At 54.6% G+C, this 12624-nt stretch overlaps 1 protein-coding gene and 1 long non-coding RNA gene across 2 annotated transcripts; both read right to left on the bottom strand.

Annotated features, from left to right (window-relative positions):
- Positions 1-2238: 2238 nt before the first annotated feature.
- LOC132536472 (uncharacterized) lies at positions 2239-4632 on the bottom strand. The gene is made up of 2 exons (XR_009548034.1): positions 3837-4632; positions 2239-2391 (listed from the first exon to the last, which is right to left on the bottom strand). It is a non-coding gene; the product is annotated as an uncharacterized LOC132536472 (long non-coding RNA).
- A 1203-nt stretch (positions 4633-5835) lies between these two features.
- Positions 5836-11848, bottom strand: MSX2 (msh homeobox 2). Its single transcript, XM_060184385.1, has 2 exons — positions 11194-11848; positions 5836-6906 (listed from the first exon to the last, which is right to left on the bottom strand). Exons 1-2 carry the CDS (start codon positions 11579-11581, stop codon positions 6482-6484), a joined length of 813 nt encoding a protein of 270 aa, XP_060040368.1. The 5' UTR covers positions 11582-11848; the 3' UTR covers positions 5836-6481.
- Positions 11849-12624: the final 776 nt, after the last annotated feature.

A 12624-nucleotide genomic window follows, 5' to 3' on the forward strand; every position in this document is an offset into this window, starting at 1 on the left:
ACCCCTGACCTGCAGAAGCCCCGGGTCCCAGGGTCATATCCCGTAAGGTCCCTGCTCCCTTTGCCACCTGAGTGAGGCCATCTCGGCCCTGAGCCCCAGCAGGGATGGTCGGGGGTGCAGGGGTCTGGGCACCCAGCCAGGCGCTCCCCGGGGTGTGGAGGTGAAGCTTCTCGGGGGGGGGGGGGGGGCGGGGGGGCTGCACCCCTGGGCCTAGGTGCCAGGGTGTCAGCGCGTCCATGGAGGGCAGGGATTCAGGAGGTAATTGAGCGCGGCCGGGCCGGGGGCGCTCGGAGCAATTAAATGTGATTAGGCTGGCCCCGCGTGATTGATAACCCCGCCGCATTCCTGCCGGGCAGAGACTTCAAACGGGCGGCCCGCGCGGGGGAGGAGTCCCCCGGGGTCCCCGAGGTCCCCGCCCTGCAATCCCCATCCCCACCCCCACCCCAGCGGGACCCCCGCACGAAGTCGCCCAGAAACTGGGGAAGAAGAGCAGAAAGGAAGGGATGCAGGTAACAATAAGAACAGAGAAGGAGAAGATGGTGATGATGACGATGATGATGACAACCTGGGAGACGCAAAGTAACCAGGGGAGAGACAGAGACAGAGAGAGATATGAGACACACATTGTAGAAGGCTGAGGAGAGGGCAGAAAGAAAGGGATAGATGGGGGGAAGAAAACAAAATTAAACTGATAAAAGACACTTAACAAGCGTGAAAAAGGATGAAAGGAGGAACTAAAAGAGGGGGGAGGGATGAGAATGAGGGGAGATGGGAGGGAGACAGAGGGGCTGAAGAGGAGAATGAACAGTTAATGGGAGGAAGGTGAGGACCCAGAGGTAGAAGAGAGATGACAAGAGCAGAGCTGGCCTGGCTCCCTCCTGACGCTGTCCCAGCCCTGTCCCCTTCTCTGTCCCCAGCCCTGTCCCCTGCTCTGTCCCCAGCTCTGACCCAGCCCTGTCCCCAGCTCTGTCCCAGCCTAGTCCTCAGCTTTGTCCCAGCTCTGTCCCCAGCTCTGTCCTCAGCTCTGCCCCCCACTCTGTCCTCAGCTCTGTCCCAGCTCTGTCCCAGCTCTGTCCTCAGCTCTGTCCCACTCCTAGTCTCAAGTCTCCTCACAGCCAAGCCCAGCCCCCAGCACTGGTGTCCAAGAAAGCTAACATTCATACACACACACACACACACACACATATACCAACAGCCTGGTGAGGAGTCATTCCTCCAACCTCCAAGCCAAGTCCAGAGAGATCAGTGCATCCCCCCACCCCCAGCCTGGGTTCCACAAATGAAGATGCTGGGGAGTGGGTGTGTGTGGGGGGGTCCCAAGGACTTGCTGCAAGACTCCCAGAGTCCCATGAGCCTCAGGAGCCTCGGGAGTTTCTGTGTGCTGGCTCCCCGAAGGGACTGGAGCTGGACTTCTTAAAAAAAAAAAAAAAAAAAGAAAGAAAGGAAAGGAAAAGAAAAAGAAAAAAAAAAAAACCTTCCGCCCCCATAGGCTTCAATATTAAAAAACCCCCCCTAGGAGTCTCAGACACTGTATTAATTAGTGCAACCACCCATGAAAAGTTGGGTTTGGAGTGGCATTCTTTGCCCTGTGTGAAAAACCAAGTCTAATAAACGATTGTTAGCTTGGCCTGTTGCCGCCAGTGAATTACATAGCATTAAAAAAATAATGCTTTTCATATTAGGCGCTAATTAAAGGTTGGGACAGCTTTAAAACAAGAGAGGGAGGGGGGAAATCAAAGAAAATATAAAAATGTTCTTTCAAGAGTTATGGGAGGTTAATAAAGTCTGTCTGTTAGTACGAGTCTACTTTGCCCCTAGCAAGCGCCAGACCGGAGCCACCTCAATCGGGTCTCAATAAGATAATGATATTCCTTTCTCTGCTATTAAAAGCCTCCCAGTGCAAACTTAAAATGATTTATTTAATTTAGGAAATTATGAGGTGTAACTTCAAAGCCCGAGCCGTTAGTAATGGAAAATACCAGGTTGTTTAAAATTATAATAATAATTGTTTGGAGGACTCCGAACATCAAAGTGTTTTCATCAACAAATGTTAGAGAGGGAGGAGGGGGGGAGACAGAGAGAGAGAGAGAGAGAGAGAGTGAGAGAGAGAGAGAGAGAGAGGTCGGGAGAGGTTGGAGAGAGTGCAGAGAGGTGGAAGGGGTTTGGATTTGATTATTAGGACTCTTATCAGGCCAGGCTGCAGGGTCCCCGCTTTGAAGCCCGGGCTATTTGGGGAAGTGATTTTACTGCTTTTTATTTAGTTCGTAGCAGGGAGGAGGTTGGGGGGGGGGGCAGGCGGTGGCTGGAGGCAGGAGGCAGGAGACGGGGTCCAGGGGGTTGACAGCAGTCTCTTGAGAGGTTTCATTAAAAACCCTGCAGTCACAGTGCCCACTGGGGAGAGAGAGAAGCAGAAAAAAAAGAAAAAGTAAAAAAAAAAAATTTTTTTACACTTACATTGAAGAGGGTGTACAATAGTTTTTTTACCGACGGGGCCCTGCGTATGATACGTGTGTGTTTGTTTGTGTGTGTGTGTGTGTGTGTGTGTGTGTGTGTGTGTGTGTGTGTGTGTGTGTGACGTGGACGCTTTTATAAATGAGCTTGATATGTATTCCCAACGCAGCAGTGGCGAGGGGGTGGGGTGGGGGGCTGGCCGGGCCAACCCGTGGCAAATGAGTCCCTTTTATAGCAAAGAATGGCCGTGGGAGTTTGCATTCGGTCAGACAAGGTTGTGCTCAAAAGCAGGAATCCGCTTTTCAGTCGGGTCAGGCAGACGGTTTGCCTGTGCCCTGTTCACAGCCAGGCTTTCCTGCCCGCCTCCCGCAACCCTGAGCCGCACTGCCTCCCCCACCAATGCACCCCCTGGCAGGAGAATTAGGGGGTGGAGAGAAAGTTGGGGGGCTGAACCCCCAGCCCCAGGGGATGGAGAAGCAGGGCCATCACGGCAAAAAACAAAACAAAACAAAAAAAAAAAACAACGGGTTGGGGGGAAGCAGTGACTCCAGGCCTGGTATCTCCCTCTCTCTCTCTCTCTCTCTCTCTCTCTCCCCTCCTCTCTGCTTTGGGGAATCCCCGGCTCTGCAAGTCCCCATCTCCTGCCTGTGCCCTCAAGTTCCCAGCTCTCCCTGGAATCCCCGGGTTTCCCAAGCCCCCTCTCAGAGCCCCAGTTTCCTCCACCAGAAAATGGCAGCAGCACCCATGGGTCCGGCCCACACACAAGCACCACGGGGTGTACTAAGGCCTGCACAGGGTCGCCCAGTGCGCGCACTGCCTGTCCCTACTTCCCATCCGTGCCAGATCCATCGGTGTCTCTTTTGCAAAACTGGGGTGAGGCGGGGAAAATCGAGCAAGTCAAGTTAAACTAGGGCCCACCCCCCCGCCCCGCTGACACCCTCAGGTCTGATTTCCAAGGCGCTGCCCCCTAGGACCACTTGGAGAGCTGGCGTCCTTGCTGGCGGTCACAGGTGGCCGAGGCTGAACCCTGGGCGCCTGGCCTGGCCAACCAAGCTGGCCCCGGGCGGGGGCCGCGGACAACCCAGCACGGATGGGGGGGTCTGCAAGGACCTCCCCAACCCCCATCCCCAAAAAAGGGGGAATGGAAGAGCGCACCTTTCCTGGCCTGTGCGCCTTTGGCTTGGGCCCAGGGAATCCTCCCTCATCCTCAGCTCACTCCACTCGCCTACCATTTCTGGGGTGCGTGTATTCCAGGGTGTGGGACTGGAGTCTGCTCTCAACTCTTCTTTCTCTGAGTCTTGCCTTTTTTTTTTTTTTTCCTCCAGGGCTTTGGAGCGACTGGGGAGCACACGGGGTCCCCACTCCACTGGCCTGGCAGGATATACCTGATCTGATCTTCCACCTGGCGGCCCCCAGGGGTCCGCGGGAATAAGCCGGGTCTCCAGCGCGCGCCTCCTGCTGCCCCGCCCTGCTGGAGACCGCCGGAGGCCCTGGGTCCGAGCGGCGCCGGGGAGGAAGCGCAGTGGACGGGTTAATTAGGGACCCAGCTTGGCGGCCGGTGACGAAGCCTGGAAGGGATTTTGGTAAACAGCAGAGCTTAAATGGTTACCTGGCTGAGGTTGGGGGTAGGGAGTGGGGTGACCTGGCGGCGTGACCGAGGCTAATACAAGGAGAGGAAGTCTGGGGGAACCCTACTACCAACGTCACAGTGGACAGGCCCAGCAGAGGGATAGCGGACTCCCGACTTGGGAGTAGGTACCGAGGTTTGGAGGGTGTCCCAAGCTGGAGCTGGGGGTCACCCCCACCCCACTGGGAGCCTCAGGGGCGCTGTGGGAAAAATGGGGTCTCCACTGGGCACCTCCCAACTGGACACACGCGCCAGCTACCAATCTCCCCACCAGACAATCTCTGCAGCCCAAGCCCTAGGTCATTAAGGCTCCTTCCCCAAGTTCCTTCACCAGTTACCACTTTGCCATTGAGTTGGTTCACAGAAAAAAAAAAAGAAAAAGAAAAAGAAAGAAAAGCAGAGTTTAAGGTCTTTCTCCGATTCCCCCACTCACCCCTGAGACTCCCCATCCATGGCAGACTAGCCCAAGCCCGGCCCCATTTCTGTCTTCAACAGAAAGGGAGATCCGGTGTGGACCATCTTACCTCTCCCTCCCCCCCCCCCACAAAAAAGAAGGCTGGGGATGGGGGTGGTGGTTGTCCTTGGAAGGAGCTGAGAAAGGAAGGGTGCAATCAGACCCGCCCCCATTAGAGGCTGCCAGTTCCCCCAGTTCATTTGCAAGAAGCACCAGCCCTGGCAGTTTGAAATCCGTTATCACGCTGTTTTTTGGGAGATCCCAAGTTCAAGGTTTTTGGTTTTGTTGTTTGAATCTTTGATCAGCGACGACAAACCAAACCAACATTCTGGGGAACGTGAATACCCCTCAGCCTGGAACCTTGGAAATTCATCTGTTGTGGACATTGGAGCCTATGATGGCATTTTCAAAGCCAGCATGAACCTTTTTTGTTTTTTTCCCCTCCCCAAGCTGAATCCAGCCACAACTCCTGGTGGATTCACTTTAAAACAATCATATATATCACATGTTCCCCACCACCACCGTTCCCCAACTTGGGGAGAGTAAGGGGGCAGTTTTGAAAATGCTCAGACAGGAAGAGAGTCTCTGGAAAGAACTGTGAGCTTTTTGGACAACCGTGGCTGCAATAAAACAAAAGTTTAATTTAACTCAGAATAAGAGATAACAAATAACTCTTCAATAAAATATATAAAATTATACAAGGCACCCTTTCAAAGGGGTAAAAAGTACACAGGGGAGGGCATGGAGTGGGGGGCGCTTCAGGAACACTTAGGTTTGACACCATACTCAGCAAGTCAAAACATGGCTTTCTCTTCTGCCCCCAACATCTTTAGAAAAAAAAAAGAATATCAACTTTTCTAATAAGTTGAGCAGTTACAATAGGCACACACACAGAGAGAGAAAGCTTGATTTTTTTTCCTCTTTCTGGATCTATCCAAAGGTCCAGGATATTTAGCATATAGATAATGGTTACAAGGCATTTGTCTTTTTGTTTAAAGCAGATAATTAAAATTAAGATACACTCCTCCCTCCCTCCCTGTCCCCCCTCACCCCCAATCACTGTGTCTTAACATCTCACAGAAATCATGAATTCTTCCCGACATGCTTTCAGAGGCTCCCTCTCCAGTAGCTGGGATGGAGGGAAGCAACAGAGCCTGGAGAGGAGTGAGGAAGGCCTCCTTGCTTTTCTACCTCCCCGCCAGAGGTGTTCATGGGAATCTTCCTCATCTCCCTGCTCCGATGAGTCTCACGCACACCACAGTGAAAACATTAAAATAGGGTCTGGGATGGAATTATCTAAAGCAGTTTTAGTTTTTTTGTTTGTTTGTTTTGAATGCACATCAAAGTGCAAAGACATCTCCCCCACCACACCACCCCCACACACACACCATGGAACCTCTTCCTGGGCCCCTTGTGTTTGCTTTGCTTTCTGTCCATCAATCCTCCCATCAAGGTCACCCCAAATTCTGGCAATTTAAGCAACTTCTCCCCCCTAGGAGGAAAGAAAAAGATTAAAGTCTTTTTTTTTCTCTCTCTCTCTTTTTTTTTTTTTTGGAAAGTGATATATAGAAGAAAGTCTATATAGTTAACATCTTTAAAAGATGTTTTCAAAAAATAACTTGAATTTGGGTATCCGCCGTGTATCTCTCTTTCTTTCACATGTAGGTTTACCACCGGAGGCAATCAATCTGTGTGAAAGGAGAAGAGAACGTGTGGAAGATGATGCCAAGGAGATAGGGCTTGGTGGCTCCAGCCTCAAAGGACAAAATGGAAGAGTGTCTAGAGGTGGCCTCTGAGTCGAGTCGGGGGCCTGGATTCGAGCAGGAACTGCACTGCACGGCAGGCAGGCAGGCAGGCAGGGGGCTGCCTTCTTGCAGAGGGAGGGAGGGGGTCCTTTCACAGAAGCACCCGTCCAGGAGAGTCAAATGGCCCACCCGCCGGGAGGGTCCTTAGGAAAGATGGTACATGCTGTACCCCACCGGCGTGGCATAGAGTCCGACAGGAGGGATGGGCAGCACAGGTCTGTGGAAAGGGTAGGAGGCTCCATACAGGGAGGCGGCCTGCAGGGGGGAGTTGATGGGGAAGGGGAGGCTGAACCCCGAAGGCAGCATGGGTTTGGCAGCCATCTTCAGCTTCTCCAGTTCGGCCTCCTGCAGTCTTTTCGCCTTGGCCCTGCGGTTCTGGAACCAAATTTTGACCTGGGTCTCTGTGAGGTTCAGGGAGCTGGAGAACTCGGCGCGCTCGGCGATGGACAGGTACTGTTTCTGGCGGAACTTGCGCTCCAGGGCGAGCAGCTGGGATGTGGTGAAGGGCGTGCGCGGCTTGCGATTGGTCTTGTGCTTCCTCAGCGTGCAGGTGGTGGGGCTCATGTGTCCTGGGGAGCAAGACCAGAGGGGATTAGTGAGAGGTGGCCTCTGGCTTCCCGGGGGTCTACTCTTCCAACCAGGCACCCTTCAGAACTCTAGGTGTTCAGGATTGCATGTGGAAAAGGGCTACCTTTAAATAGATCTGCTGCTTTATTTCAAAATAAGCTCAAGTCTCAACCAAAAACAAAGGTGGGGGGATTTAACAGCAAAGGTGTGTCTGGGGGGGGGAGGGAGAGACAGCATGATGGTTATGCAAAAACACTTTCATGCCTGTGGTTCCCGGGGTCCCAGGTTCAATCCCCAGCAACAACAGAAGCAGGAGCTGAGCAGTGCTCTGGTTAAAATAATACTAAGAAATGATCTTTTAATACGTATAAAGTGGAACTTTCTAAAGAAAAAAAAAACAGCACTAAGTGACCTTGAGAATAGAACTTCTAAGAACACACCCCTTTCTCATGACGACTGTGGTCTTTATCAAACACTCTCCTCCCCAGTCTCTTCTGAGTTGAACTGCTCCCAGTGCCTCTTAAAAAAAGGAAGGTCTGGACTCAGGAGGGTTCTCAGTAGCGACCCAGAAAAATGTCAGTGGCCTTCCCACTCTGTGCTGGCCCCCAGGAAAAGTGGGGTGGTAGTGGCCTACTCTCTCCTGGGCAGGATCATCATTGGATTGTGGGAGCAGGAACCCCAGGCTGTCAACAGCCACCTAGCTGTCATCCCAGTCTCATCGACAAATTATAAAAACCCCAGCATCCCCTCTGCCTATCTGGCTGTGGGGCTGGGTTTCTTGGCCGGGTGCTTCTGGAACATAAACTTCACTGAGGAGTGGAAACTGAGTCGGCCATAAATGTAAATGCCAGGGGAAGTCACACAGCCTCCCAACTGCCAGTAAAGTGATGACATCTTAGTCACCTCCCCTTCCCCAGTGCGAGGGCTTGGCTGGCGCAAATGGCAAATGTGCAAATGATTAGTTTCATCGCCCGGCATTTACAAAGAGTTAATTAATAACAAGCAAAATAAAGGTATGCCAACCGCTTCCAGACTCCACTCAGAGAGGGGATCCATTTAGGGGAAGTCACAGGACCGGAGCATCCGGGTGACTTTCCACCATCAGCTCCCCCCTGGGGCTTTGCCCTCCCCCCCGCCCCAGGAGGCTCTAGTACTGGGCTGTGGGACCAGCACTCCACAATGAATTTTCTGCATTTGGCTTTTATGAGTTATGCTCCTTTCCCTGATCTGCCGCAATCACAGCTCCTGAGGACTCTGGCGGGGAGAATGTCGCCTTTCTTGTTCAGTGACTTCTTCAGGTGGCCTAAGAAGTTTACATCTTACTCTGGGCTGAGACGCTTCGACTCCCAACCAGGCCTCCATTTCCAACCAGAAGTGGGATTCAGGGGGATGGTGACATTAACTTTTTTTTTTTTAGGGTTCCAAAAGACAGAGGTAATGGTTTCTGTAATTCATCAAAAGACAGAAGTGAGCATGGGAGAGTGAGGAGAGGATGAGAAGCCCCCCCAGGCTCAGAAGTGTCTCCATTTGCATATGCTAATTCCTAAGCAAAGCCCTGGGTGTGGGTCCTCAGCTTCAGAAATTTACAAGTAAACTGCCCAAAGGTCTGGAGACCCCAGAGACTTGAGAATCCGCTGTCTACACTGCAAGTTTTACCTCTGTTGCCTCAACTCAGATACTGGGCATCTACACTGGACCCTGGATTTGGGCTGCTTCTCGGGTCTGCAATCATTTTGAGAAGCTTCTGGGGGCCAGTCCTGGATGGTCAAAAGCCCTCAAGCTATGAAGCAGGCAGCCTCCTCTGTACCACCCTCCACACACACACACATACCCCAGCCCAACCTCACTCTCCAGCAGCCAGAGGAAGGATGCGATTATACAAAGCAAAACAGCATTTACCCAACTTCCTCCCAATAACAAAACCAGACCCAGGCGGGCAGCTCCCTCCCTCCCACCCACCCCAGGCTTTGCACAAGGCGCCCAGTGACCCCAGGTCCCAGCCTTGGGTCTCCTTGCTGTCCCCAAGCCACCAGCACCAAGGAACTGATTACAATTTTAAAGTGAAATCCATACCCCCCCCAAAAAAAAAAACCCTTTTTTTTTCTCATAGGTGCCCAGGTGGGCAGATGTGGGGCTTCTTGTGGGCAGATGTGGGGCAACATCGTTGGCAAAACCCGAACAGACACAGAGGTACCCACTATCTAGCCCACAAATTCAGCCCTTCATGTTCCCTCACCCCGACTCCACCATCCACAAAAAATGGGTAAATAAGCACCCCGTTTTGGAGAGCCCAGGGCCTCGTCTGCCACCAGATCTGTGATATGGTGAATGTCTCTAGACTTGTTGCTGTTTTTTTTTTTTTTTAATCAAGTCCAAACTCAGCGTGAGCCCTCAGAACTCTGCTGAACTATCTGAGCTGTTAACAGGCACAGACTTCTTGCCACGCAGAGATCAGATAAGATAGTGCGGTGAAAAGTGCTATAAAGCAAGCCTGATTTGAATTCTTAGAGGCCCTAATCTCCACGCCCTAGGAATCCTTTAGTTTCTATCAAGGTGGGGAGAAGCCTGAGGAGGTTAGTCAGGGGGAGGGAGGGGGCAGGAAGAAGGCCTGCTCTCCTTCACAAAATGCTATGTATCTTGAGTTGGGAGGTGAGCAGAAATGAAGTGGCAAGTGCCCAGCTCGGAAACCACAGAGTTAGAGAACCCTGGCTGGAAAACTCTTAAAGGTGGTAAGGGACATAAAAAGTTTTAAGAGTGGGACTCGACCTTCCTCCCCAACAGATGATAGTCAGCTCTAGGGGTCTCCTACACACACACACACACACACACACACACACACACACACACACACACACACTGTCATTGGCAGAAAGCGGGGCACACAGGTGCCTCTGGAGAGAGGGATGGGGGTGTCCGAGAAGCAGGGCTTGGACATTATAACCACACTTCAACCACTTGTACCCGGTTATTGGATGGCTCTCTGTGCAAGTTCAATTCTCAAGTTTGGGGTGTCTGTAAACTGGGGGGGGGTATTCAAGTCCCTCTGACTCCACTTTAGGGTTCCATCTCGGACCAGGATCTGGTGATCGAATGCACACCACTGTATAAACTGTGGGAACCACAGAGAAACTGTTAATTATTACTGAGAACAGCGGAGAGTCCTCGGGCTACGCGACCCAAGCAGGCCCGCTCCGGGCGAAGCCCTCACCCCCAGCTTTGCCAGCGGGGAATCTGTAGGGGACAACCTGGCGGCGACATTCTGTCCACCATCCCTCAATGGCATCCCTGCTAGGCCACCCTCTGACTTCCTGAGTGACAACGTTCCCTGTCGGGCTGGGCCAGGACTCTAGGACTCCCGTGTAGGGCGGCGGTGGGAGGGGGCTGTGAACTTTGAAAAGGGGTTCAGACACCTCACCTCTGCTTGGAGTCAGCCAAGCAGTTGGCCAAAGACAGACCCCAGGGGGCCGTGAAAAGTGAAAGAAACCAAGTGGTCAGCATGCAGGATAGGGAGGGGTCACCAAGTGACTCCCCCCACCTGTCCTGCAAATGCAGATGGGGTGCCTGCACCCTCCAGAGCCCACACCCAAAACTTGGGCACTTGGTGCTGCGAGGAGTCCCAGCGAGCGAGGGGCACTTGAGGCCCAAGGGATGTCTTGACTGTGGCAGGAGGGGGAAGGGGGCGTGCTGGGCACCGGGGAGCAGGGGTCCAGTACCCCCGGCCCCGCACCCCAAACTTGGGCACCTGGCACTGCTAGGGGACCCTGCCTCAGCTTCATCTGGGGGGGGGGGCGCTGGGCTCGGGAAAGAGAGGGTCCAGTTCCCCCAGCCCCGCACCGCAAACATGAGCAAGCACCTGGCACTGCCAGGGGACCCTGACTCAGCTTCAGCTGGGGAAGCGCGCAGGGCTCGGGAAAGAGGGGGTCCAGTGCCCAAGCTCCGCACCCCAACCTTGAGCACCTGGCGCTCCAGGGGTGCCAGTCTCGGGAAAGAGGGGGTCTCAGCCGTGCACCCCAAGCTTGAGCACCTGGCGCTCCAGGGGTGCCAGTCTCGGGAAAGAGGGGGTCCCAGCCCTGCACCCCAAACTCGGCACCTGGCACTGCCAGGGGACCCCGCCTCCGGAAAGAGGGGGCCCAGTGCCCCAGCCCCGCACCCCAAACCTGGGCACCTGGCACTGCCAGGGGCGCCTCGGCTGCGGCCGGGGCGGGGGGCGCGCTGGGCTCCGGCCGCGGGGGTCCCCGCGGTCCCCGCGGTCCCCGCCGCCCCGCTCCCCGGCCGGGGCGCGCACTCACGGGGCGGCGGCGAGTATCTGCCCGGCTCCGGCATCCAGGGCGCCGCGTCCTCGGTCGTCTCGGCCTTGACCGCCGCGGGCTCGAAGGGCTTGGCGGGCGCGCCGGGGCTGTGCGCCTCGCGGGCGCCGTGCAGTCCGGGCAGCAGCAGCGGCGGCCGCAGCGGGAGCCCGGGCGCGGGGAGCTCGGCCGGCCGCGGGGACGCCGCCTTGGGCGGCTTCTTGTCCGACATGAGCGCCTCCACGCTGAACGGCAGGCTGGACACTTTGACGCGGCCGCGCTCCTCCGCCGCCCCCTCGGCGCCCCCCGCGCCCGGCCCGGCCCCCGCGGCCGAGCCCTCCTCGTCGGACGAGAACACGTCGTTGCTGCCTCTGGCCGGAGACGAAGCCATGGCCGCGCTGCCCAGCGAGCTCCCGGCGCGACTCTGCTCGCGGCCCCGCGGCGGCGCAAACTTTCTGGGGGGAGCGGCCGGGAGGGGCGCGCCCGGCGCCGGCCGGGCCTCGGAGGGGAAGTGGGAGCCGCGGCCCAGCCAATGAGCGCCCGGCCTGGCGCTGACGCCGCGGACGCGCGCTTCTGATTGGATCTGCCCCGGGGGGGCCGGGCCTCCCAGGCGGCTGCTTTTTTTTTTCTTGTTCTTGTTCTTTTTTTTCTGTTTGAAATAAATTAGGAGTTAATTACAGGAGCAGTCAGCAGAGTTGTTATTAGGCGATTCCTCCAGGGTTATAATCACGCCCAAACTGAAAAGACTAAGGCGTAATTGAGGCCGATTTATTTAAAAGAGGAAATTCGCGAGGCCCCCTCCTGCCTTCTTTGGGCCGCCCTCCCCCCCTCCACCACCACCATCCCTTCGGATTAAAAGATACTCTAGTCTGGGCTGGGGAGGCTGCATCAGGGTTCTGCAAAAGACTCTCCTGCCTGAGCTCTGAGGTCTCACGTTCGAGCCCCAGCACCACCATCAGCCACAGCTGAACAGGGCTTTGGTGTGGGTTTGGGTGTGGGTGTGTGTCTTTGTCTCCCCCCGACTTTTCTCTATATCTCTCTCCCTCCCCTTTCTCTCTGTATATCTCTGATTAAAAATAAATAGAATATTTAAAAGACTCTCAGACCTGAGGCTCTGAGGTCCCTGGTTCAATCCCCAGCACCACCATCAGCCAAAGTTGAGCAGGGTTCTGGTCTCTCTCACCCCCCCCTTTCTCTCACATTAAAATAAATAAAGCAAAACATTTAAATGAGAGATAACCTAGTCTATGCCACCCCCCCACACAAGCACACCCCAATCCAAAATGCATTTACAATGGCATCCCCCGTGACCTCTCCCCAAAAGAGTGGCCAGGGGTTATGTGTGTGTGTGTGTGTGTGTGTGTGTGTGTGTGTGTGTGTGTGGGTGATCTGGGGCTGCTGTCTCCTATCGACTTTAAACTTTAAACCTCCTCT

This window comes from Erinaceus europaeus, unplaced genomic scaffold (assembly GCF_950295315.1).
Source record: "Erinaceus europaeus unplaced genomic scaffold, mEriEur2.1 scaffold_523, whole genome shotgun sequence".
In the NCBI taxonomy this organism is placed as follows: Eukaryota; Metazoa; Chordata; class Mammalia; order Eulipotyphla; family Erinaceidae; genus Erinaceus; species Erinaceus europaeus.